The sequence below is a fragment of the Nerophis lumbriciformis genome, linkage group LG13, assembly GCF_033978685.3.
Source record: "Nerophis lumbriciformis linkage group LG13, RoL_Nlum_v2.1, whole genome shotgun sequence".
Taxonomy (NCBI): domain Eukaryota; kingdom Metazoa; phylum Chordata; class Actinopteri; order Syngnathiformes; family Syngnathidae; genus Nerophis; species Nerophis lumbriciformis.
In genome coordinates, this window is record NC_084560.2 from 10,697,921 (window position 1) to 10,722,831 (window position 24,911).

At 35.1% G+C, this 24,911-nt stretch overlaps 1 protein-coding gene across 1 annotated transcript in view; it reads right to left on the bottom strand.

Annotated features, from left to right (window-relative positions):
- Positions 1 to 24,911, bottom strand: part of LOC133613865 (receptor tyrosine-protein kinase erbB-4-like) — a 1,130,743-nt gene that overhangs the window by 250,444 nt on the left and 855,388 nt on the right. The window contains exons 15-16 of the mRNA XM_061971723.2: positions 24,723 to 24,877; positions 3,101 to 3,145 (exon numbers count right to left, since the gene is read on the bottom strand). Of these exons, the coding sequence (XP_061827707.1) occupies positions 3,101 to 3,145; positions 24,723 to 24,877 (200 nt within the window). The remainder of the gene's footprint in view (positions 1 to 3,100; positions 3,146 to 24,722; positions 24,878 to 24,911) is intronic.

A 24,911-nucleotide genomic window follows, 5' to 3' on the forward strand; every position in this document is an offset into this window, starting at 1 on the left:
CTTCAAGTCACTTTCTGACAGTCTTTTCAGGGTGGGCTGTTTTGTGGGCGGTCTTATTTACGTGCCTCCACTTCGACAGCGTCTTCTCCCCGCCATCTTTGTTGTAGCGGTGTAGCGTGCAAGGACGGGAGTGGAAGAAGTGTCAAGAGATGGATCTAACTGTTTTAATGACATTCAGACTTTACTTCAATAACGGAGCAGCATCAACGACGACGGAGTGTCCCCCCGGAACTCTCTAATAACTAATTATGTAAACTCACTACACTGGTTGATTTTAGCGCACTACTTTATATTAGAAATGGCAACAGCAGAGGATGAACATCCCATAACCAGAAGATAGAAAAAAAGAAGAAGCTTATCGACTATGGCGCGGACTACAATGGCGGACACGTGCAAGTTTCAGGACTTATGCAGAACCCAAATACACATCAGCAGGTACCAGAAGGTAAGACAAGTTGGTTTTGCATAATATTGCGAAACAAAACGTCAGGAATGCATGACTACAGAACCACGCAGGATGAGAACAAGCTTATTTAAAATTGCATGCAGTCATTCCATCGGATCCTCAGCCTATTGGAATCATGAATGCCTGATAAGCCGTTTCAAATCATGCTCAAAAGGCGATACTGCCACCAGGCAGCAGATACGCGAGATATGTGGCGCCCAAACTGAGATGGACTTTTACTAGATCACAGCTCTGCTATCAGAGATCTGATAAGAACCGATCCTCTCACCGGGTCAACTGAGCGACATTCTGCTCCTTCTTTTTTCCCAACAGCACTGTCTCATGTTGAGCAGACAAGTGGAGATGTTTCTATTCTTTAAACCCGAGATGTGTCCCGGAGTTATATCCTTGCCTCGGAAACAGGCTGCATATTTATAGCAGGGTGTCCAAACTTTTTGACATGGGGGCCGTACTGGGCTATAAAGAATGTGACTGGGGATCGAAAGCCGACTGCATGTAAAGTAACAATATATTTATATACACATATACTGTATATCCTATGTGTGTACATTTATATATACATATTATTATTATTAGTAATATGACACACATATATATATATATATATATAAGAGATGTCCGATAACGGCTTTTTTGCCGATATCCCGATATTGTCCAACTCTTAATTACCAATTCTGATATCAACCGATACCGATATATACAGTCGTGGAATTAACACATTATCTTGCCTAATTTTGTTGTGATGCGCCCGCTGGATACATTAAACAATGTAACAAGGTTTTCCAAAATAAATCAACTCAAGTTATGGAAAAAAATGCCAACATGGCACTGCCATATTTATTATTGAAGTCACAAAGTGCATTATTTTTTTTAACATGCCTCAAAACAGCAGCTTGGAATTTGGGACATACTCTCCCTGAGAGAGCATGAGGAGGTTGAGGTGGGTGGGGTTGGTGGGGGGGGTAACGGAGGGTGTATATTGTAGCAAGGGGTTCTGGGTATTTGTTCTGTTGTGTTTATGTTGTGTTACGGTGCGGATGTTCTCCCGAAATGTGTTTGTTATTCTTATTTGGTGTGGGTTCACAGTGTGGCGCATATTTGTAAAAGTGTTAAAGTTGTTTGTACGGCCACCCTCAGTGTGACCTGTATGGCTGTTGACCAAGTATGATTTGCATTCACTTGTGTGTGTGAAAAGTCGTAGATATTATGTGACTGGGCCGGCACGCAAAGGCAGTGCCTTTAAGGTCTATTGGCACTCTGTACTTCTCCCTACGTCCGTGTACACAGCGGCGTTTTAAAAAGTCATAAATTTTACTTTTTGAAACTGATACCGATAATTTTGAAACCGATACCGATAATTTCCGATATTACATTTTAAAGCATTTATCGGCCGATAATATCGGTTGTCCAATATTATCGGACATCCCTAATATATATATATATATATATATATATATATATATAGATTTTAAGAGTATGTGAAAGTTGGACTCCTACGCCTTAATATCAAGCAACTAACATAGATAAGTGTGGAGAGAGTCTTTGTTGCATTTGTCCCATCATGCATTGCAGTGGATTTAAATGGGTGTCATTTTGAAGTATGTGTGGTGCTTGGACATTTTTTATAACATCCACAAAGTTCAGTGAGCAGGTTGTGATATGTGTGACATGTGTGTTGACAAACTGTGTTCGTTTTTTGGTACCATGAGCGAGAAAGGCTGTTTGGATTGGGTCATATATGCAAAAACTGTGCTGTGGGCACTTAAACGTGAAATTCATGGTCATTAACCTGACTTATGTACATTGTCCACCAGGTGGCGGCAAACTTGCAGCAATTATACTGTCAGATATTTAAAATTAACGGATATTTAAAATTAACGGAGCAGATTCAGATTAAACTCATGATGTCTCACGGGCCAAACTGAACACGCTGGCGGGCCATAGTTTGGACACCCCTGAAAATCTAACAAACAATATGAATCAAGCTCTGATGCTGCATGGAAAATAAATACATTACCTACTGTGGATCTGGATTATATTTTTTGCCTCATTCCTGTGAGAATCCTGCGAGTGACTAAAACATTAAAGAGTGAGGTTGGTTCATTTATCCAGGACGAGTTGCAATGTACTCAAACAACTACCCGGTAGCATTTGTGAGCAGATAATTGTGGAGGGAGATGGGGCCAGCGCTGCCTGCAGGAGCAAAGGTCACCGCCTCTGTCCATGGTGCTGAGGACGGAGCACCATCAGACGGGGGCGTGGCAGTGCTGACGGCGAGACACAGCTGGCAGGTGATTAGATTTCACAGGTGGTACGTGTTAATCTAATCATCTGTTCTCTTTAACAGTAAGCGGCAGGGAGCAGGAAGAGAGAGAGGATACGGACGTGACTGAAAAGTCACGTTCTACTGGAGAGAAAACTTTTGTTAAAAACATTATTATCAAAACCTTGTTAAAACCTGCACGCTTGGCTCCTGTGCCATGTCTGACAGTGGGACTGCGAGGACGCAACTTCCACATTAATGTTTTAGTGTTAAAAGGCAGACCAATGTTTCTTAGCATCTTTTGGAAATGTGCGCGTTTATCATTGTGCTCCTGTTCTGACTTGAACAACAATAGAGAAGTCATCATGTACCTGTCCATCCAGCCAATACAGTCTTGAAGTCTCGGTCCAGTGCATCTGCATGAAGACATGAAGGACTGAGTTAAAGATCTGAGGATATTTAGATACGTTGAGCAAGTAATGCCAGAAAGGATTATACAGGTGAAACTTACAAATATTATGTGCAAAGGTTCGTTTATTCCCGTAATGATATTCACTAGGTGTGAATGCTCGTATGCGACAGAGGCTCACAACATGCATATCAGTATTTTTTCTTTTGAGATCATTTTGATGATTGTGGCTCACACCTTATGAAAAGCCCAAATTGAAAATCTCACAACATTTGGGGGTTTGAAAAACCTGTAAACAAATATCAAAATGAAAACAAATATAGATAATCAAAATGATAACCAATGAAGATCATCCAATAAAATCAATAAAGATCATCCAATAAAATCATCAATAAAGATCATCAAAATGATAACAAAAAAAATATAATCCAATAAAATCATCAATAAAGATCATGAAAATGATAATCAATAAAATGCATCCAATAAAATCATCAATAAAGATAATAAAAATGATAATCAATAAAGTTCATCCAATAAAATATTCCATAAAGATCATCAATAAAGATCATCCAATAAAATCATCAATAAAGATCATCAAAATGATAACCAATAACGATCATCAATAAAAATCATCCAATTAAATCATCAATAAAGATTATCAAAATGATAACCAATGAGGATCATCAATAAAATAATGAATAAAAGCATCCATAAAGATAATCTAAATGATAACCAACAAAGATAATCCATAAAATCATCAATACAATCATCAATACAGATCATCAAAATGATAACAACAAAGATCATCAATAAAATAATCAATAAAGATCATCAATAAAATAATCAATAAAGATAATCAAAATGATCATCAATAAAGTTCATCCAATAAAATCTTCAATAAAGATCATCAAAATGATAACCAATAAAGATCATCCAATTAAATGATCCATAAAGATCATCAAAATGATAACCAATAAAGATAATCAATAAAATCATCAATAAAGATCATCAATACAGATCATCAAAATGATAACCAATAAAGATCATCAATAAAGATCATCCAATAAAATCATCCATAAAGATAATCAAAATGATAACCTATAAGGATCATCCAATAAAATTATCCATAAAGATCATCAAAACGATAACCAATAAAGATCATCCATAAAATCATCAATATCATCAAAATGATAACCATTAAAGATCATCAATAAAATCATCAATAAAAAAATCAATAAAATCATCATTAAAATCATCAATAAAGATAATCAAAATGATAACCAACAAAGATCATCAATAAAATCATAAATAAAGATCATAAATAAAAAAATCAATAAAAATAATCAAAATGATCATCAATAAAGTTCATCCATCCATCCATCCATCTTCTTCCGCTTATCCGAGGTCGGGTCGCGGGGGCAGCAGCCTAAGCAGGGAAGCCCAGACTTCCCTCTCCCCAGCCACTTCGTCCAGCTCCTCCCGGGGGATCCCGAGGCGTTCCCAGGCCAGCCGGGAGACATAGTCTTCCCAACGTGTCCTGGGTCTTCCTCGTGGCCTCCTACCGGTCGGACATGCCCTAAACACCTCCTTAGGGAGGCGCTCGGGTGGCATCCTGACCAGATGCCCGAACCACCTCATCTGGCTCCTCTCGATGCGGAGGAGCAGCGGCTTTACTTTGAGCTCCCCCCGGATGACAGAGCTTCTCACCCTATCTCTAAGGGAGAGCCCCGCCACCCGGCGGAGGAAACTCATTTCGGCCGCTTGTACCCGTGATCTTGTCCTTTCGGTCATAACCCAAAGCTCATGACCATAGGTGAGGATGGGAACGTAGATCGACCGGTAAATTGAGAGCTTTGCCTTCCGGCTCAGCTCCTTCTTCACCACAACGGATCGATACAGCGTCCGCATTACTGAAGACGCCGCACCGATCCGCCTGTCGATCTCACGATCCACTCTTCCCTCACTCGTGAACAAGACTCCGAGGTACTTGAACTCCTCCACTTGGGGCAAGATCTCCTCCCCAACCCGGAGATGGCACTCCACCCTTTTCCGGGCGAGAACCATGGACTCGGACTTGGAGGTGCTGATTCTCATCCCAGTCGCTTCACACTCAGCTGCGAACCGATCCAGTGAGAGCTGAAGATCCTGGCCAGATGAAGCCATCAGGACCAAATCATCTGCAAAAAGCAGAGACCTAATCCTGCAGCCACCAAACCGGATCCCCTCAACGCCTTGACTGCGCCTAGAAATTCTGTCCATAAAAGTTATGAACAGAATCGGTGACAAAGGGCAGCCTTGGCGGAGTCCAACCCTCACCGGAAACGTGTCCGACTTACTGCCGGCAATGCGAACCAAGCTCCGACACTGATCATACAGGGAGCGGACCGCCACAATCAGACAGTGCGAAACCCCATACTCTCTGAGCACTCCCCACAGGACTTCCCGAGGGACACGGTCGAATGCCTTCTCCAAGTCCACAAAGCACATGTAGACTGGTTGGGCAAACTCCCATGCACCCTCAAGGACCCTGCCGAGAGTATAGAGCTGGTCCACAGTTCCACGACCAGGACGAAAACCACACTGTTCCTCCTGAATCCGAGGTTCGACTATCCGGCGTAGCCTCCTCTCCAGTACACCTGAATAGACCTTACCGGGAAGGCTGAGGAGTGTGATCCCACGATAGTTAGAACACACCCTCCGGTTCCCCTTTTTAAAGAGAGGAACCACCACCCCGGTCTGCCAATCCAGAGGTACTGCCCCCGATGTCCACGCGATGCTGCAGAGTCTTGTCAACCAAGACAGCCCTACAGCATCCAGAGCCTTAAGGAACTCCGGGCGGATCTCATCCACCCCCGTTCATCCAATAAAATTTTCAAAAAAGATCATCAATAAAGATCATCAAATTGATAACCAATAAAGATCATCCAATAAAATTATCCATAAAGATCATCAAAATGATAACCAATAAAGATAATCAATAAAATCATCAATAAAGATCATCAAAATGATAACCAATAAATATCATCAATAAAGATCATCCAATAAAATCATCCATAAAGATAATCAAAATGATAACCTATAAAGATCATCCAATAAAATTATCCATGAAGATCATCAAAATGATAACCAATAAAGATCCATAAAATCATCAAGATCATCAAAATGATAACCATTAAAGATCATCAATAAAATCATCAATAAAGATCATCAAAATGATAACCAAATAAAGATCATCAATAAAATCCTCAATAAAGATCATCAAAATGATAACCAATAAATATGATCAAAAAAATCATCAATAAAGATCATCAAAAAGATAATGAATAAAGTTAATTCAATAAAATCCTCAATAAAGATCATCAAAATGATAACCATAAAAGATCATCAATAAAATCATCAATAAAGATCATCAAAATGATAATCAATGAAGTTCATTCAGTAAAATCCTCAATAAATATCATCAAAATGATAATCAATAAAGTTCATCCAAGAAAATATTCAATAAAGATCATCCAATAAAATTATCAAAAAAGATCATCCAATAAAATCATCAGTAAAGATCATCAAAATGATAACCAATAAAGATTATCAATAAAATCATCCAATAAAATCATCAATAAAGATCATCAAAATGATAACCATTAAATATAATCAATAAAGATCAACAATAAAGATCATCTAAATGATAACCAATAAAGATAATCAGTAAAGATCATCAATAAAATCATCAATAAAGATCATCAAAATGATAACCAATAAAGATCATCAATAAAGATAATCCAATAAAATCATCCATAAAGATAATCAAAATGATAACCTATAAAGATCATCCAATAAAATTATCCATAAAGATCATCAAAATGATAACCAATAAAGATCATCCATAAAATCATCAAGATCATCAAAATGATAACCATTAAAGATCATCAATAAAATCATCAATAAAATCATTAATAAAGATAATCAAAATGATAACCAAATAAAGATCAATAAAATCCTCAATAAAAATCATCAAAATGATAACCAATAAATATGATCAAAAAAAATCATCAATAAATAAATAATATAAATAAATGGGTTGTACTTGTATAGCGCTTTTCTACCTTCAAGGTACTCAAAGCGCTTTGACACTACTTCCACATTTACCCATTCACACACACATTCACACACTGATGGAGGGAGCTGCCATGCAAGGCGCTACCAGCACCCATCAGGAGCAAGGGTGAAGTGTCTTGCTCAGGACACAACGGACATGACGAGGTTGGTACTAAGTGGGGATTGAACCAGTGACCCTCGGGTTGCGCGCGGCCACTCTCCCACTGCGCCACGCCGTCCCTATAATAAAGATAATCAAAATGATAATCAAAGTTATTTCAATAAAATCCTCAATAAAGATCATCAAAATGATAACCAATAAAGATCATCAATAAAATCATCAATAAAGATCATCAAAATGATAATCAATGAAGTTCATTCAGTAAAATCCTCAATAAATATCATCAAACTGATAATCAATAAAGTTCATCCAAGAAAATATTCAATAAAGATCATCCAATAAAATCATCAGTAAAGATCATCAAAATGATAACCAATAAAGATTATCAATAAAGATTATCAATAAAATCATCCAATAAAATCATCAATAAAGATCATCAAAATGATAACCAATAAAGATAATCAATAAAGATCATCAATAAAGATCATCTAAATGATAACCAATAAAGATAATCAATAAAGATCATCCAATAAAATCATCCATAAAGATAATCAAAATGATAACCAATAAAGATCATCCGTAAAATTATCGAGATCATCAAAATGATAACCAATAAAATCATCAATAAAGATCATCAAAATGATAACCAATAAAGATCATCAATAAAATAATCAATAAATATCATCAAAATGATAACCTATAAAGATAATCCAATAAAATTATCCATAAAGATCATCAAAATGATAACCAATAAAGATCATCCATAAAATCATCAAGATCATCAAAATGATAACCATTAAAGATCATCAATAAAATAATCAATAAAATCATTAATAAAGATCAAAATGATAACCAAATAAAGATCATCAATAAAATCCTCAATAAAAATCATCAAAATGATAACCAATAAATATGATTAAAAAAAATCATCAATAAAGATAATCAAAATGATAATCAAAGTTAATTCAATAAAATCCTCAATAAAGATCATCAAAATGATAACCAATAAAGATCATCAATAAAGATCATCAAAATTATAATCAATGAAGTTCATTCAGTAAAATCCTCAATAAATATCATCAAAATGATAATCAATAAAGTTCATCCAAGAAAATATTAAATAAAGATCATCCAATAAAATCATCAGTAAATATCATCAAAATGATAACCAATAAAGATTATCAATAAAGATTATCAATAAAATCATCCAATAAAATCATCAATAAAGATCATCAAAATGATAACCAATAAAGATAATCAATAAAGATCATCAATAAAGATCATCTAAATGATAACCAATGAAGATAATCAATAAAGATCATCCAATAAAATCATCCATAAAGATAATCAAAATGATAACCAATAAAGATCATCCAATAAAATTATTCATAAAGATCATCAAAATGATAACCAATAAAGATCATCCGTAAAATAATCGAGATCATCAAAATGATAACCAATAAAATCATCAATAACATCATCAATAAAGATTATCAAAATGATAACCAATAAGATCATCAATAAAATAATCAATAAATATCATCAAAATGACAACCAATAAAGATGATCAATAAAATCATCAATAAAGATCATCAAAATGATAACCAATCAAGTTAATTCAATAAAATCCTCAATAAATATCATTAAAATGATAACCAATAAAGAACATCAATAAAATCATCAATAAATATCAAAATGATAACCAATAAAGATCATCCGTAAAATCATCAATAAAATCATCAAAATGATAACCAATAAAATCATCAATAACATCATCAATAAAGATTATCAAAATGATAACCAATAAGGATCATCAATAAATTCATCAATAAAGATCATCAAAATGATAACCAATACAGATCATCAATAAAAATCGCCAATGCAGGCTTCATACCACAACGCTTCCTTTCTAGTCTCTCCTCCTCTGTCGATGGTAATGTACTGTAAGTGGTTTTATTTTTTGTTAATGTTTATTCATGGACCAATATTGTTGTCAAAGTTAAATAATTGTTGTGAATTCTGATTGTTTGTGAGGGCACCCATGAGACTTCTGTGTATGTGTGCATGTTGACAGAGCAGCGCAGACAGCACAGTTTGTTGTTTAGGCGTGTTTCTTCTGGAGATTTGTTCTTTTTTTTCCCCCCCGATTTACCTTATTCAAGAAATATGAATTGATCAAAGTATTGTGACTAATCAAATGAGTTTACTTGTTATTTTTGACAGCCCTAATATTTTCCCTATCTTTGGCTTTTAAACAACTGTAAACATGAGATTCTACGTTGAAAAATGTTCAAAGGAAACAAAGTTAACATTGCCAGACTGTAACTTATGTTTAAGTGTCATCAACATTATATGATGTTTTGTTTTTAGGATTACATGCAATTGGTTGAATTCTTGCTTTGGGTTGTATGGTATACCAATAAAAGTATCGCAGTACTAATGAATCAAAATTGGTACTATACTCTCTTTGAAAAGTACCGGGTCCCCATTTATTTATTTTTTATTATTACAAGAATGACGGCACGTCGTCACATCATGACATTGCTGGTTTTACGAGCAGAGGAGCATGTTCGGCAGCACACAATCACCGAGTACTTACAAGCAGACAAGGTGTGTAGATGAAAAGGGAGAATGAACGTGTTTTTGATTTAAAAACTAAAGATAAAGGTGAAGTTATAACTAGAGATGTCCAATAATGGCTTTTTTGCCGATATCCGATATTCCGATATTGTCTAACTCTTAATTACCGATTCCGATATATACAGTCGTAGAATTAACACATTATTATGCCTAATTTTGTTGTGATGCCCCGCTGGATGCATTAAACAATGTAACAAGGTTTTCCAAAATAAATCAACTCAAGTTATGGAAAAAAAATGCCAACATGGCACTGCCATATTTATTATTGAAGTCACAAAGTGCATTATTTTTTGTAACATGCCTCAAAACAGCAGCTTGGAATTTGGGACATGCTCTCCCTGAGAGAGCATGAGGAGGTTGAGGTGGACGGGGGGGTGTATATTGTAGCGTCTCGGAAGAGTTAGTGCTGCAAGGGGTTCTGGGTATTTGTTCTGTTGTCTTTATGTTGTGTTACGGTGCGGATGTTCTCCCGAAATGTGTTTGTCATTCTTGTTTGGTGTGGGTTCACAGTGTGGCGCATATTTGTAACAGTGTTAAAGTTGTTTATAGGGTCACCGTTAGTGTGACCTGTATGGCTGTTGACCAAGTATGCGTTGCATTCACTTGTGTGTGTGAAAAGCCGTAGATATTATGTGACTGGGCGGCACGCGAAGGCAGTGCCTTTAAGGTTTATTGGCGCTCTGTACTACTCCCTACGTCCGTTTTAAAAAGTAATACATTTTACTTTTAGAAACCGATACCGATAATTTTGAAACCGATACCGATCATTTCCGATATTCCATTTTAAAGCATTTATCGGCCGATATTATCGGACATCCCTAGTTATAACACTAAAACGCCCTCAGGAAGCAGCTAACATCCATCCGCAGTCGGCAGTGTTTTAACTACTTTTAAATCACTAATCCTCGTCTCCATGGCGACAAGTAAAATACGTTTCTTACAAGTATCATGCCTGCAGGACGAGGAATAGCTAAACATGCTTCACTACACACCGTAGGAGGATACGATAACAAAAGATAGTGCTCCTGATTGTAAACAAATGCCATGGGTGGATCTACACCTGACATCCACTGTTATTATACCAAGTACAATACAGTTGATACGACTGTGATTACATCGATATTTTTAATTGTCACAATTTTTTTTTTCATTTAAAAAAAAAAAAATCATAGTATTTGTATAAACTAGTAGTTCTTAACCTTGTTGGAGGTACGTGGTATCATCCAAAACTAATGTAAAGTATCAAAGAAGAGAAGAATAAGTGATTATTACATTTGAACAGAAGTGTAGATAGAACATGTTGAAACAGAAAATAAGCAGATATTAACCGTAAATGAACAAGTGGATTAATAATCCATTTTTACAGCTTGTCCCTCATAATGTTGACAAAATAATAGAATAATAAATGACACAATATGTTACTGCATACATCAGCAGACTAAATAGGAGCATTTGTTTGTTTACTTACTACTTAGAAAAACGTGTACATGCCTTTATTACCAAGAGGCTAGACTATTGTAATGGTCTCCTTGCAGGTCTTCCCAAAAAAACTGTCAGGCAGCTGCAGCTTGTTCAGAACGCTGCTTGTTAGAGTCCTAACAAAGACCGAAAAATGTGAGCACATTACACCAATTCTTAAATCCTTACATTGGCTCCCTGTACATCAGAGAATTGATTTCAAAATCCTCCTGCTCACATAGAAATCACTACGTGGTCTAGGGCCGAAGTATATCACTGATATGCTCCCACTATATAAGCCCTCTAGAACAGTGTTTTTCAACCTTTTTTGAGCCAAGGCACATTTTTTGCATTGAAAAAATCCGGAGGCACACCAAATCATTAAAAAAACTAAACTCAGTTGACAGTAAAAAGTCGTTGTCACCATTGTTGGGTATGACTTTAAACCATAACCAAACATGCATCACTATAGCTCTTGTCTCAAAGTAGGTGTACTGTCACATCACACCCTGACTTATTTTGACTTTTTTGCTGTTTTCCTGCACGTAGTGTTTTAGTTCTTGTCTTGCGCTCCTATTTTGGTGGCTTTTTCTCTTTTTTTTTGGTATTTTCCTGTAGCAGTTTCATGTCTTCCTTTGAGCGATATTTCCCACATCAAGAATATTTCAGTTGTTTTTATCCTTCTTTGTGGGGACATTGTCGATTGTCATGTCATGCTCTGATGTACATTGTGGACGCCGTCTTTGCTCCACAGTAAGTCTTTGCTGTCGTCCAGCATTCTGTTTTTGTTTACTTTGCAGCCAGTTCAGTTTTAGTTTCGTTCTGCATAGCCTTCCCTAAGCTTCAATGCCTTTTCTTAGGGGCACTCACCTTTTGTTTATTTTTGATTTGAGCATTAGATACCTTTTTACCTGCACACTGCCTCCCGCTGTTCCCGACATCTACAAAGCAATTAGCTACCTGCTGCCACCTACTGATATGGAAGAGTATTACACGGTTACTCTGCCGAGCTCTAGACAGCACCGACACTCAACAACAACACATCATTTGCAGACTATAATTACTGGTTTGCAAAAAATATTTTTAACCCAAGTAGGTGAAATTAGATCATCTCCCACGGCACACAGTGGTTGAAAAACCCTGCTCTAGATCACTAAGATCTTCTGAGACCAATCTGTTAGCGGTTCCCAGAGTATACTCAAATCAAGGGAGAGCATCATTCAGTCACTAAGCAACAAATAGCTGGAATAAACTTCCTGAAGATGTCAGACTTTCCCCAACTCTGACTACTTTTAAAACTAGACTTTCATGTTCACCTTAGCTTTCAGCTAAATCTTTTAATCTTTTAACTTTTAACGTCCGCACTGTTTTTATTTTTATTGTCTGCATTTTAATTCTGCTTTTATTTTTCTTTCATTTCACTTTGTTGTCTGTGAAGCACTTTGAGTCTGCCTTGTGTATGAAAAGTGCTATACAAATAAAGTTGCCTTGCCTACTAAAAGACAAATTGTCTAGTATGTTCACTATTATATTTAAGGACAAAATTGTTCTTCGATTTCAATAATAAACATAGGTTTAAAGTACCGCAACTTTTTTGGTTAAAATAAAGCCAATAAGTCCATTTTGTGGTTCAAATAAAGCCAATAATGCTATTTTTTGTGGTCCCCTTTATATAGAAATGTACCAAAAAGTATCAAAACACATTTTGGTACCGGTACTAAAATATTGGCATGGGGACAACCCTGGTGTGGAGCCTGTAATTCCCTGCGCGTGTCTTCCTGAGAGGGCGAGCTGCTTATGAAGCTGTACCTGTGACAGAGTGTCAGCCCGGTGTTTTTCCATTTACGACTACATTGTTATGCTCCAGTGAGCCGGGGGGCTGTCACTCAGGAAAGGAGAAGTAACACACTGGGATGACACGCGCTCCCCGCGGAGTAAAATACACAATTGTAGCTCACCAAGCAGTGTTGAATATTGCATGGAGAGATGACTCGCTGGTGAGTGATGGAGAGGAATTTGAAGGACTTCTCTCTTCTAATTGTCCATCTATTATTTGTGCTGGTCTTGAATTGTCAGAATATTACTTTATGTTCCAGTGACGCAACATGAGGACGAAAAGAGCAACAATCATACCAATACTCAAAGGGGAATAGCACTTCTTCGGAAATTTGCAATCCTTATGTAGGACAAGAACACGTATGTTTTTCTTTTTTTATGGTTTCTAACTTGTAAACAAATGCTAGCAAAAGTCAGCTAAGAATGTAGGGAGTGCAATTCCCTCTAATCTGCCTATAAAACGCTCTGAAAGATATCCAAAAACCTCCATCAAGGTTTTATAAACGTGCTGTAAGTATATATGTAGTATCTAGTAACATTCATAATAACATGTAATATTTACATATTTTGATCATTTTAAGCATATTAATTTCACAGACGCATCCCAACGTTCACTTTTTCTTCAACAACAAGACTACTAATGATGACAGACTTGATGCAAGACAAGAACACATATATTTTTATTTTTTTATGGTTTCTAACTCGTAAACAAATGCTAGAAAAAGTCAGCTAAGAATGTAGGGAGTGCAATTCCCTCTAATCTGCCTATAAAACGCTCTGAAATATATCCAAAAACCTCCATCAAGGTTTTATGAACGTGCTGTAAGTATATATGTAGTATCTAGTAACATTCATAATAACATGTAATATTTACATATTTTGATCATTTTAAGCATATTAATTTCACAGACGCATCACAACGTTCACTTTTTCTTCAACAACAAGACTACTAATGATGACAGACTTGATGCAAGACAAGAATACATATATTTTTATTTTTTTATGGTTTCTAACTCGTAAACAAATGCTAGCAAAAGTTAGCTAAGAATGTAGGAGTGCAATTCCCTCTAATTTGCCTATAAAACGCTCTGAAAGATATCCAAAAACCTCCATCAAGGTTTTATATACGTGCTGTAAGTATATATGTAGTATCTAGTAACATTCATAATAACATGTAATATTTACATATGTTGATCATTTTAAGCATATTAATTTCACAAACGCATCACAACGTTCAATTTTCCTTCAACAACAAGACTACTAATCATGGCAGACTTGATGCAAGACAAGAACACGTATGTTTTTCTTTTTTTATGGTTTCTAACTCGTCAATAAATGCTAGCAAAAGTCAGCTAAACATGTAGGGAGTGCAATTCCTTCAAATCTGCCTATAAAACGCTCTAAAATATATCCAAAAACCTCCATCAAGGTTTTATATACACGCTGTAAGTATATATGTAGTATCTAGTAACATTCATGATAACATGTAATATTTACATATTTTGATCATTTTAAAGCATTGTAATTTCACAGACGCATCACAACGTTCACTTTTTCTTCAACAACAAGACTACTAATGATGACAGACTTGATGCAAGACAAGAACACATATATTTTTTATTTTTTTATGGTTTCTAACTCGTAAACAAATGCGAGCAAAAGTGAGCTAGGAATGTAGGGACTTCAATTCCCTCTAATCTGCCTATAAAACACTCTAAAAGATATCCAAAAACCTCCATCAAGGTTTTATATACACGCACTGTAAGTATATATGTAGTATCTAGTATCATTCATAATAACATGTAATATTTACATACTTTGATAATTTTAAGCATATTAATTTCATAGACGCATCACAACGTTCACTTTTCCTTCAACAAGACTATTAATCATGGCAGACTTGATGCAAGACAAGAACACGTATGTTTTTCTTTTTTTATGGTTTCTAACTCGTAAACAAATGCTAGCAAAAGTCAGCTAAGAATGTAGGGAGTGCAATTCCCTCTAATCTGCCTATAAAACGCTCTAAAAGATATCCAAAAACCTCCATCAAGGTTTTATACACGCGCTTCAAGTATATATGTAGTATCTAGTAACATTCATAATAACATGTAATATTTACATATTTTGATCATTTTCAGCATATTCATTTCGCAGACGCATCACACGTTCACTTTTCCTTCAACAACAACAAGAGTACTAATGATGACAGACTTGATGCAAGACAAGAACACATATATTTTTTATTTTTTTATGGTTTCTAACTCGTAAACAAATGCGAGCAAAAGTGAGCTAGGAATGTAGGGACTTCAATTCCCTCTAATCTGCCTATAAAACACTCTAAAAGATATCCAAAAACCTCCATCAAGGTTTTATATACACGCACTGTAAGTATATATGTAGTATCTAGTATCATTCATAATAACATGTAATATTTACATACTTTGATAATTTTAAGCATATTAATTTCATAGACGCATCACAATGTTCACTTTTTCTTCAACAACAACAAGACTACTAATGATGACAGACTTGATGTAAGACAAGAACACATATATTTTTATTTTTTTATGGTTTCTAACTCGTAAACAAATGCTAGCAAAAGTTAGCTAAGAATGTAGGAGTGCAATTCCCTCTAATCTGCCTATAAAACGCTCTGAAAGATATCCAAAAACCTCCATCAAGGTTTTATATACGTGCTGTAAGTATATATGTAGTATCTAGTAACATTCATAATAACATGTAATATTTAAATATGTTGATCATTTTAAGCATATTAATTTCACAAACGCATCACAACGTTCACTTTTTCTTCAACAACAACAAGACTACTAATGATGACAGACTTGATGCAAGACAAGAACACATATATTTTTATTTTTTTATGGTTTCTAACTCGTAAACAAATGCTAGCAAAAGTTAGCTAAGAATGTAGGAGTGCAATTCCCTCTAATCTGCCTATAAAACGCTCTGAAAGATATCCAAAAACCTCCATCAAGGTTTTATATACGTGCTGTAAGTATATATGTTGTATCTAGTAACATTCATAATAACATGTAATATTTACATATGTTGATCATTTTAAGCATATTAATTTCACAAACGCATCACAACGTTCAATTTTCCTTCAACAACAAGACTACTAATCATGGCAGACTTGATGCAAGACAAGAACACGTATGTTTTTCTTTTTTTATGGTTTCTAACTCGTAAACAAATGCTAGCAAAAGTCAGCTAAGAATGTAGGGAGTGCAATTCCCTCTAATCTGCCTATAAAACGCTCTAAAAGATATCCAAAAACCTCCATCAAGGTTTTATACACACGCTTCAAGTATATATGTAGTATCTAGTAACATTCATAATAACATGTAACATTTACATATTTTGATCATTTTCAGCATATTCATTTCGCAGACGCATCACACGTTCACTTTTCCTTCAACAACAACAAGAGTACTAATGATGACAGACTTGATGCAAGACAAGAACACATATATTTTTATTTTTTTATGGTTTCTAACTCGTAAACAAATGCGAGCAAAAGTGAGCTAGGAATGTAGGGACTTCAATTCCCTCTAATCCGCCTATAAAACACTCTAAAAGATATCCAAAAACCTCCTTCAAGGTTTTATATACACGCACTGTAGTATCTAGTATCATTCATAATAACATGTAATATTTACATACTTTGATAATTTTAAGCATATTAATTTCATAGACGCATCACAACGTTCACTTTTCCTTCAACAAGACTATTAATCATGGCAGACTTGATGCAAGACAATAACACGTATGTTTTTCTTTTTTTATGGTTTCTAACTCGTAAACAAATGCGAGCAAAAGTGAGCTAAGAATGTAGGGAGTGCAATTCCCTCTAATCTGCCTATAAAACGCTCTAAAATATATCCAAAAACCTCCATCAAGGTTTTATACACGCGCTTCAAGTATATATGTAGTATCTAGTAACATTCATAATAACATGTAATATTTACATATTTTGATCATTTTCAGCATATTCATTTCGCAGACGCATCACAACGTTCACTTTTTCTTCAACAACAAGACTACTAATGATGACAGACTTGATGCAAGACAAGAATACATATATTTTTATTTTTTTATGGTTTCTAACTCGTAAACAAATGCTAGCAAAAGTTAGCTAAGAATGTAGGAGTGCAATTCCCTCTAATTTGCCTATAAAACGCTCTGAAAGATATCCAAAAACCTCCATCAAGGTTTTATATACGTGCTGTAAGTATATATGTAGTATCTAGTAACATTCATAATAACATGTAATATTTACATATGTTGATCATTTTAAGCATATTAATTTCACAAACGCATCACAACGTTCAATTTTCCTTCAACAACAAGACTACTAATCATGGCAGACTTGATGCAAGACAAGAACACGTATGTTTTTCTTTTTTTATGGTTTCTAACTCGTAAACAAATGCTAGCAAAAGTCAGCTAAGAATGTAGGGAGTGCAATTCCCTCTAATCTGCCTATAAAACGCTCTAAAAGATATCCAAAAACCTCCATCAAGGTTTTATACACGCGCTTCAAGTATATATGTAGTATCTAGTAACATTCATAATAACATGTAACATTTACATATTTTGATCATTTTCAGCATATTCATTTCGCAGACGCATCACACGTTCACTTTTCCTTCAACAACAACAAGAGTACTAATGATGACAGACTTGATGCAAGACAAGAACACATATATTTTTATTTTTTTATGGTTTCTAACTCGTAAACAAATGCGAGCAAAAGTGAGCTAGGAATGTAGGGACTTCAATTCCCTCTAATCTGCCTATAAAACACTCTAAAAGATATCCAAAAACCTCCTTCAAGGTTTTATATACACGCACTGTAGTATCTAGTATCATTCATAATAACATGTAATATTTACATACTTTGATAATTTTAAGCATATTAATTTCATAGACGCATCACAACGTTCACTTTTCCTTCAACAAGACTATTAATCATGGCAGACTTGATGCAAGACAATAACACGTATGTTTTTCTTTTTTTATGGTTTCTAAGTCGTAAACAAATGCGAGCAAAAGTGAGCTAAGAATGTAGGGAGTGCAATTCCCTCTAATCTGCCTATAAAACGCTCTAAAATATATCCAAAAACCTCCATCAAGGTTTTATATACGCGCTGTAAGTATGTATGTAGTATCTAATAACATTCATAATAACATGTAATATTTACATATTTTGATCATTTTAAGCATACTAATTTCACAGACGCATCACACGTTCACTTTTCCTTCAACAAGACTATTAATCATGGCGGACTTGATGCAAGACAAGAACACGTATGTTTTTCTTTTTTTATGGTTTCTAACTCGTCAACAAATGCTAGCAAAAGTCAGCCAAACATGTAGGGAGTGCAATTCCTTCGAATCTGCCTATAAAACACTCTAAAATATATCCAAAAACCTCCATCAAGGTTTTATATACATGCTATAAGTATATATGTAGTATCTAGTAACATTCATGATAACATGTAATATTTACATATTTTGATCATTTTAAGCATATTAATTTCACAGACGCATCACAACGTTCAATTTTCCTTCAACAACAAGACTACTAATGATGACAGACTTGATGCAAGACAAGAACACATATATTTTTATTTTTTTATGGTTTCTAACTCGTAAACAAATGCTAGCAAAAGTTAGCTAAGAATGTAGGAGTGCAATTCCCTCTAATCTGCCTATAAAACGCTCTAAAAGATATCCAAAAACCTCCATCAAGGTTTTATACACGCGCTTCAAGTATATATGTAGTATCTAGTAACATTCATAATAACATGTAATATTTACATATTTTGATCATTTTCAGCATATTCATTTCGCAGACGCATCACACGTTCACTTTTCCTTCAACAACAACAAGAGTACTAATGATGACAGACTTGATGCAAGACAAGAACACATATATTTTTATTTTTTTTATGGTTTCTATCTCGTAAACAAATGCTAGCAAAAGTCAGCTAAGAATGTAGGGAGTGCAATTCCCTCTAATCTGCCTATAAAACGCTCTGAAAGATATCCAAAAACCTCCATCAAGGTTTTATATACGTGCTGTAAGTATATATGTAGTATCTAGTAACATTCATAATAACATGTAATATTTACATATTTTGATCATTTTAAGCATATTAATTTCAAAGACGCATCACAATGTTCACTTTTCCTTCAACAACAACAATACTACTAATTATGGCAGACTTGATGCAAGACAAGAACACGTATGTTTTTCGTTTTTTATAGTTTCTATCTTGTAAACAAATGCTAGCAAAAGTCAGCTAAGAATGTAGGGAGTGCAATTCCCTCGAATCTGCCTATAAAACGCTCTAAAATACATCCAAAAACCTCCATCAAGGTTTTATATACGTGCTGTAAGTATATATGTAGTATCTAGTGACATTCATAATAACATGTAATATTTACATATTTTGATCATTCTAAGCATATTAATTTCACAGACACATCACAACGTTCACTTTTCCTTCAACAACAAGACTACTAATCATGGCAGACTTGATGCAAGACAATAACACGTATGTTTTTCTTTTTTTATGGTTTCTAACTCGTAAACAAATGCGAGCAAAAGTGAGCTAAGAATGTAGGGAGTGCAATTCCCTCTAATCTGCCTATAAAATGCTGTAAAATATATCCAAAAACCTCCATCAAGGTTTTATATACGCGCTGTAAGTATATATGTAGTATCTAATAACATTCATAATAACATGTAATATTTACATATTTTGATCATTTTAAGCATACTAATTTCACAGACGCATCACACGTTCACTTTTCCTTCAACAAGACTATTAATCATGGCGGACTTGATGCAAGACAAGAACACGTATGTTTTTCTTTTTTTATGGTTTCTAACTCGTCAACAAATGCTAGCAAAAGTCAGCTAAACATGTAGGGAGTGCAATTCCTTCAAATCTGCCTATAAAACGCTCTAAAATATATCCAAAAACCTCCATCAAGGTTTTATATACACGCTGTAAGTATATATGTAGTATCTAGTAACATTCATGATAACATGTAATATTTACATATTTTGATCATTTTAAAGCATTGTAATTTCACAGACGCATCACAACGTTCAATTTTCCTTCAACAACAAGACTACTAATCATGGCAGACTTGATACAAGACAAGAACACGTATGCTTTTCTTTGTTTATGGTTTCTAACTCGTAAACAAATGCGAGCAAAAGTGAGCTAAGAATGTAGGTAGTGCAATTCCCTCTAATCTGCCTATAAAACGCTCTAAAAGATATCCAAAAACCTTCATCAAGGTTTTATATACGCGCTGTAAGTATACATGTAGTATCTAGTAACATTCATAATAACATAATATTTACATATTTTGATCATTTTAAGCATAGTAATTTCACAGACGCATCACAACGTTCACTTTTTCTTCAACAACAACAATACTACTAATGATGACAGACTTGATGCAAGACAAGAACACATATGTTTTTTGTTTTTTATGGTTTCTAACTTGTAAACAAATGCGAGCAAAAGTGAGCTAAGAATGTAGGGAGTGCAATTCCCTCTAATCTGCCTATAAAACGCTCTAAAAGATATCCAAAAACCTCCATCAAGGTTTTATATACGTGCTGTAAGTATATATGTAGTATCTAGTAACATTCATAATAACATGTAATATTTACATATTTTGATCATTTTAAAGCATTGTAATTTCACAGACGCATCACAACGTTCAATTTTCCTTCAACAACAAGACTACTAATCATGGCAGACTTGATGCAAGACAAGAACACGTATGCTTTTCTTTGTTTATGGTTTCTAACTCGTAAACAAATGCGAGCAAAAGTGAGATAAGAATGTAGGGAGTGCAATTCCCTCTAATCTGCCTATAAAACGCTCTAAAAGATATCCAAAAACCTCCATCAAGGTTTTATATACACGCTGTAAGTATATATGTAGTATCTAGTAACATTCATGATAACATGTAATATTTACATATTTTGATCATTTTAAAGCATTGTAATTTCACAGACGCATCACAACGTTCAATTTTCCTTCAACAACAAGACTACTAATCATGGCAGACTTGATGCAAGACAAGAACACGTATGCTTTTCTTTGTTTATGGTTTCTAACTCGTAAACAAATGCGAGCAAAAGTGAGCTAAGAATGTAGGGAGTGCAATTCCCTCTAATCTGCCTATAAAACGCTCTAAAAGATATCCAAAAACCTTCATCAAGGTTTTATATACGCGCTGTAAGTATATATGTAATATCTAGTAACATTCATAATAACATAATATTTACATATTTTGATCATTTTAAGCATAGTAATTTCACAGACGCATCACAATGTTCACTTTTCCTTCAACAACAACAATACTACTAATCATGGCGGACTTGATGCAAGACAAGAACACGTATGTTTTTGGTTTTTTATGGTTTCTATCTCGTAAACAAATGCGAGCAAAAGTCAGCTAAGAATGTAGGGAGTGCAATTCCCTCTAATCTGCCTATAAAACGCTCTAAAAGATATCCAAAAACCTCCATCAAGGTTTTATACACGCGCTTCAAGTATATATGTAGTATCTAGTAACATTCATAATAACATGTAATATTTACATATTTTGATCATTTTCAGCATATTCATTTCGCAGACGCATCACACGTTCACTTTTCCTTCAACAACAACAAGAGTACTAATGATGACAGACTTGATGCAAGACAAGAACACATATATTTTTTATTTTTTTATGGTTTCTAACTCGTAAACAAATGCGAGCAAAAGTGAGCTAGGAATGTAGGGACTTCAATTCCCTCTAATCTGCCTATAAAACACTCTAAAAGATATCCAAAAACCTCCATCAAGGTTTTATATACACGCACTGTAAGTATATATGTAGTATCTAGTATCATTCATAATAACATGTAATATTTACATACTTTGATAATTTTAAGCATATTAATTTCATAGACGCATCACAACGTTCACTTTTCCTTCAACAAGACTATTAATCATGGCAGACTTGATGCAAGACAAGAACACGTATGTTTTTCTTTTTTTATGGTTTCTAACTCGTCAACAAATGCTAGCAAAAGTCAGCTAAACATGTAGGGAGTGCATTTCCTTCGAATCTGCCTATAAAACGCTCTAAAATATATCCAAAAACCTCCATCAAGGTTTTATATACACGCTGTAAGTATATATGTAGTATCTAGTAACATTCATGATAACATGTAATATTTACATATTTTGATCATTTTAAAGCATTGTAATTTCACAGACGCATCACGACGTTCAATTTTCCTTCAACAACAAGACTACTAATCATGGCAGACTTGATGCAAGACAAGAACACGTATGCTTTTCTTTGTTTATGGTTTCTAACTCGTAAACAAATGCGAGCAAAAGTGAGCTAAGAATGTAGGGAGTGCAATTCCCTCTAATCTGCCTATAAAACGCTCTAAAAGATATCCAAAAACCTTCATCAAGGTTTTATATACGCGCTGTAAGTATATATGTAGTATCTAGTAACATTCATAATAACATATTTACATATTTTGATCATTTTAAGCATAGTAATTTCACAGACGCATCACAATGTTCACTTTTCCTTCAACAACAACAATACTACTAATGATGACAGATTTGATCATATGTTTTTAGATTTTTATGGTTTCTAACTCGTAAACAAATGCGAGCAAAAGTGAGCTAAGAATGTAGGGAGTGCAATTCCCTCTAATCTGCCTATAAAACGCTCTAAAAGATATCCAAAAACCTCCATCAAGGTTTTATATACGCGCTGTAAGTATATATGTAGTATCTAGTAACATTCATAATAACATATAATATTTACATATTTTGATCATTTTAAGCATATTAATTTCACAGACGCATCACAACGTTCACTTTTCCTTCAACAACATCAAGACTACTAATCATGGCAGACTTGATGCAAGACAACAAAGACTACTTTGGGACAAATGATGATCCAGAAACTTCTATTTTTGGGCCTAAATATAAGGAGGATGATCCACAAGTTTTAGAAGCTGTGTGCTAAACAGATGCAGCTTTAGTCCAAAACTAAGCATCATGTAGCAGTATTGCTAAGTGCTAAACAAGATATACAAACATAATAAAACAATCACTTACTGTACAATGTCTTCTCTCACTGGGATAAAGACTGACGGGATGTTTATATATTCCTCTTTACATCAACAAGTCATCAGAATCCTCACAAAGGGTTTAAAAAAATGGTGGCCGTAAACCAGCGTCTTTCCGTGTCTTTCTAGTCATCTCCGGGTCTTAGTTGTATGTCAAAGTTGACCAACTTGTGGGTTTATGTCCACAACATTCTACTATCCAGGTGAGAGGCATGATTTATAATCTAGAATTAACTCTCGCCAATTCAGAGGCGACGCAGCAGCTAAATATGTCAATATAGCAGCATAAGCTAGTTAGCTCCACTAAAAAATAGTTAGTCTGAGTTAGCACTTATAATAACATCACTAATACCTGTTAATATTCAGGTCACGACATGTAAATGGAGTATTGGTGGATGTTTATGGGCGTGATAGTGTACTTCTATTATCTACATTGTTAGCCACCTCGTACTAGCCATATTTTACGACTTAGAATACATAAAAAAACAAAAAAACAAGATATGTGTTCTTTTCTTACAGATCGCAAATGATAGACAACATTAAGAAAAGTGCAGTTCCCTTTAATGTTGTTCAGGTGAAGATCTCAGTCGCTGAGATGTGGCGACGCCTACTTGCTGATAAGAATGACGAGCCCCTTGAGTCTAAAATAGCTTTTCTAGTGGTTTGAGTGTCTGCCCTGAGATCGGTAGGTTGAGAGTTCATACCAAAGACTATAAAAATGGGACCCATTACCTCCCTGCTTGGCACTCAGCTTCAAGGGTTGGAATTGGGGGTTAAATCACCAAAAATTATTCCCGGGCGCGGCCACTGCTGCTTCTCACTGCTCCCCTCACCTCCCAGGGGGTGATCAAGGGTTATGGGTCAAATGCAGACAATAATTTTGCGACACGTAGTGTGTGTGTGTGACAATCCTGGGTACTTTGGTACTTCTGGGCGGCATAGCTCAGTTGGTAGAGTGGCCGTGCCAGGTTCGATTCCCGCTTTCGCCATCCTAGTCACTGCCGTTGTGTCCTTGGGCAAGACACTTTACCCACCTGCTCCCAGTGCCACCTACACTGGTTTAAATGTAACTTAAGATATTGGGTTTCACTATGTAAAGCGCTTTGAGTCACTAGAGAAAAGCGCTATATAAATAGAATTCACTTCACTTTAACTTTTTGTTGTGTCCTTTGAATATTACACGCCCACAAACAGGCACTTAAAACCCTGAAAAGACGTTGCATGACTCACCCCTGTGTGCAGTTGGCATGGCAAGGATGACACTCATTGTTGCTTTCAGCATACTTGAAGATGAAACTGTTGGCGCCTTGCAGACCGTCAGGGCACTTCTCCACACAGTTGGGACCGTCCTTAAAATGAAGGCATTGCACACAATGCTCGGGGCCCTGCAGAAAGAAAACATTTAGGTAAGAAGGCGTG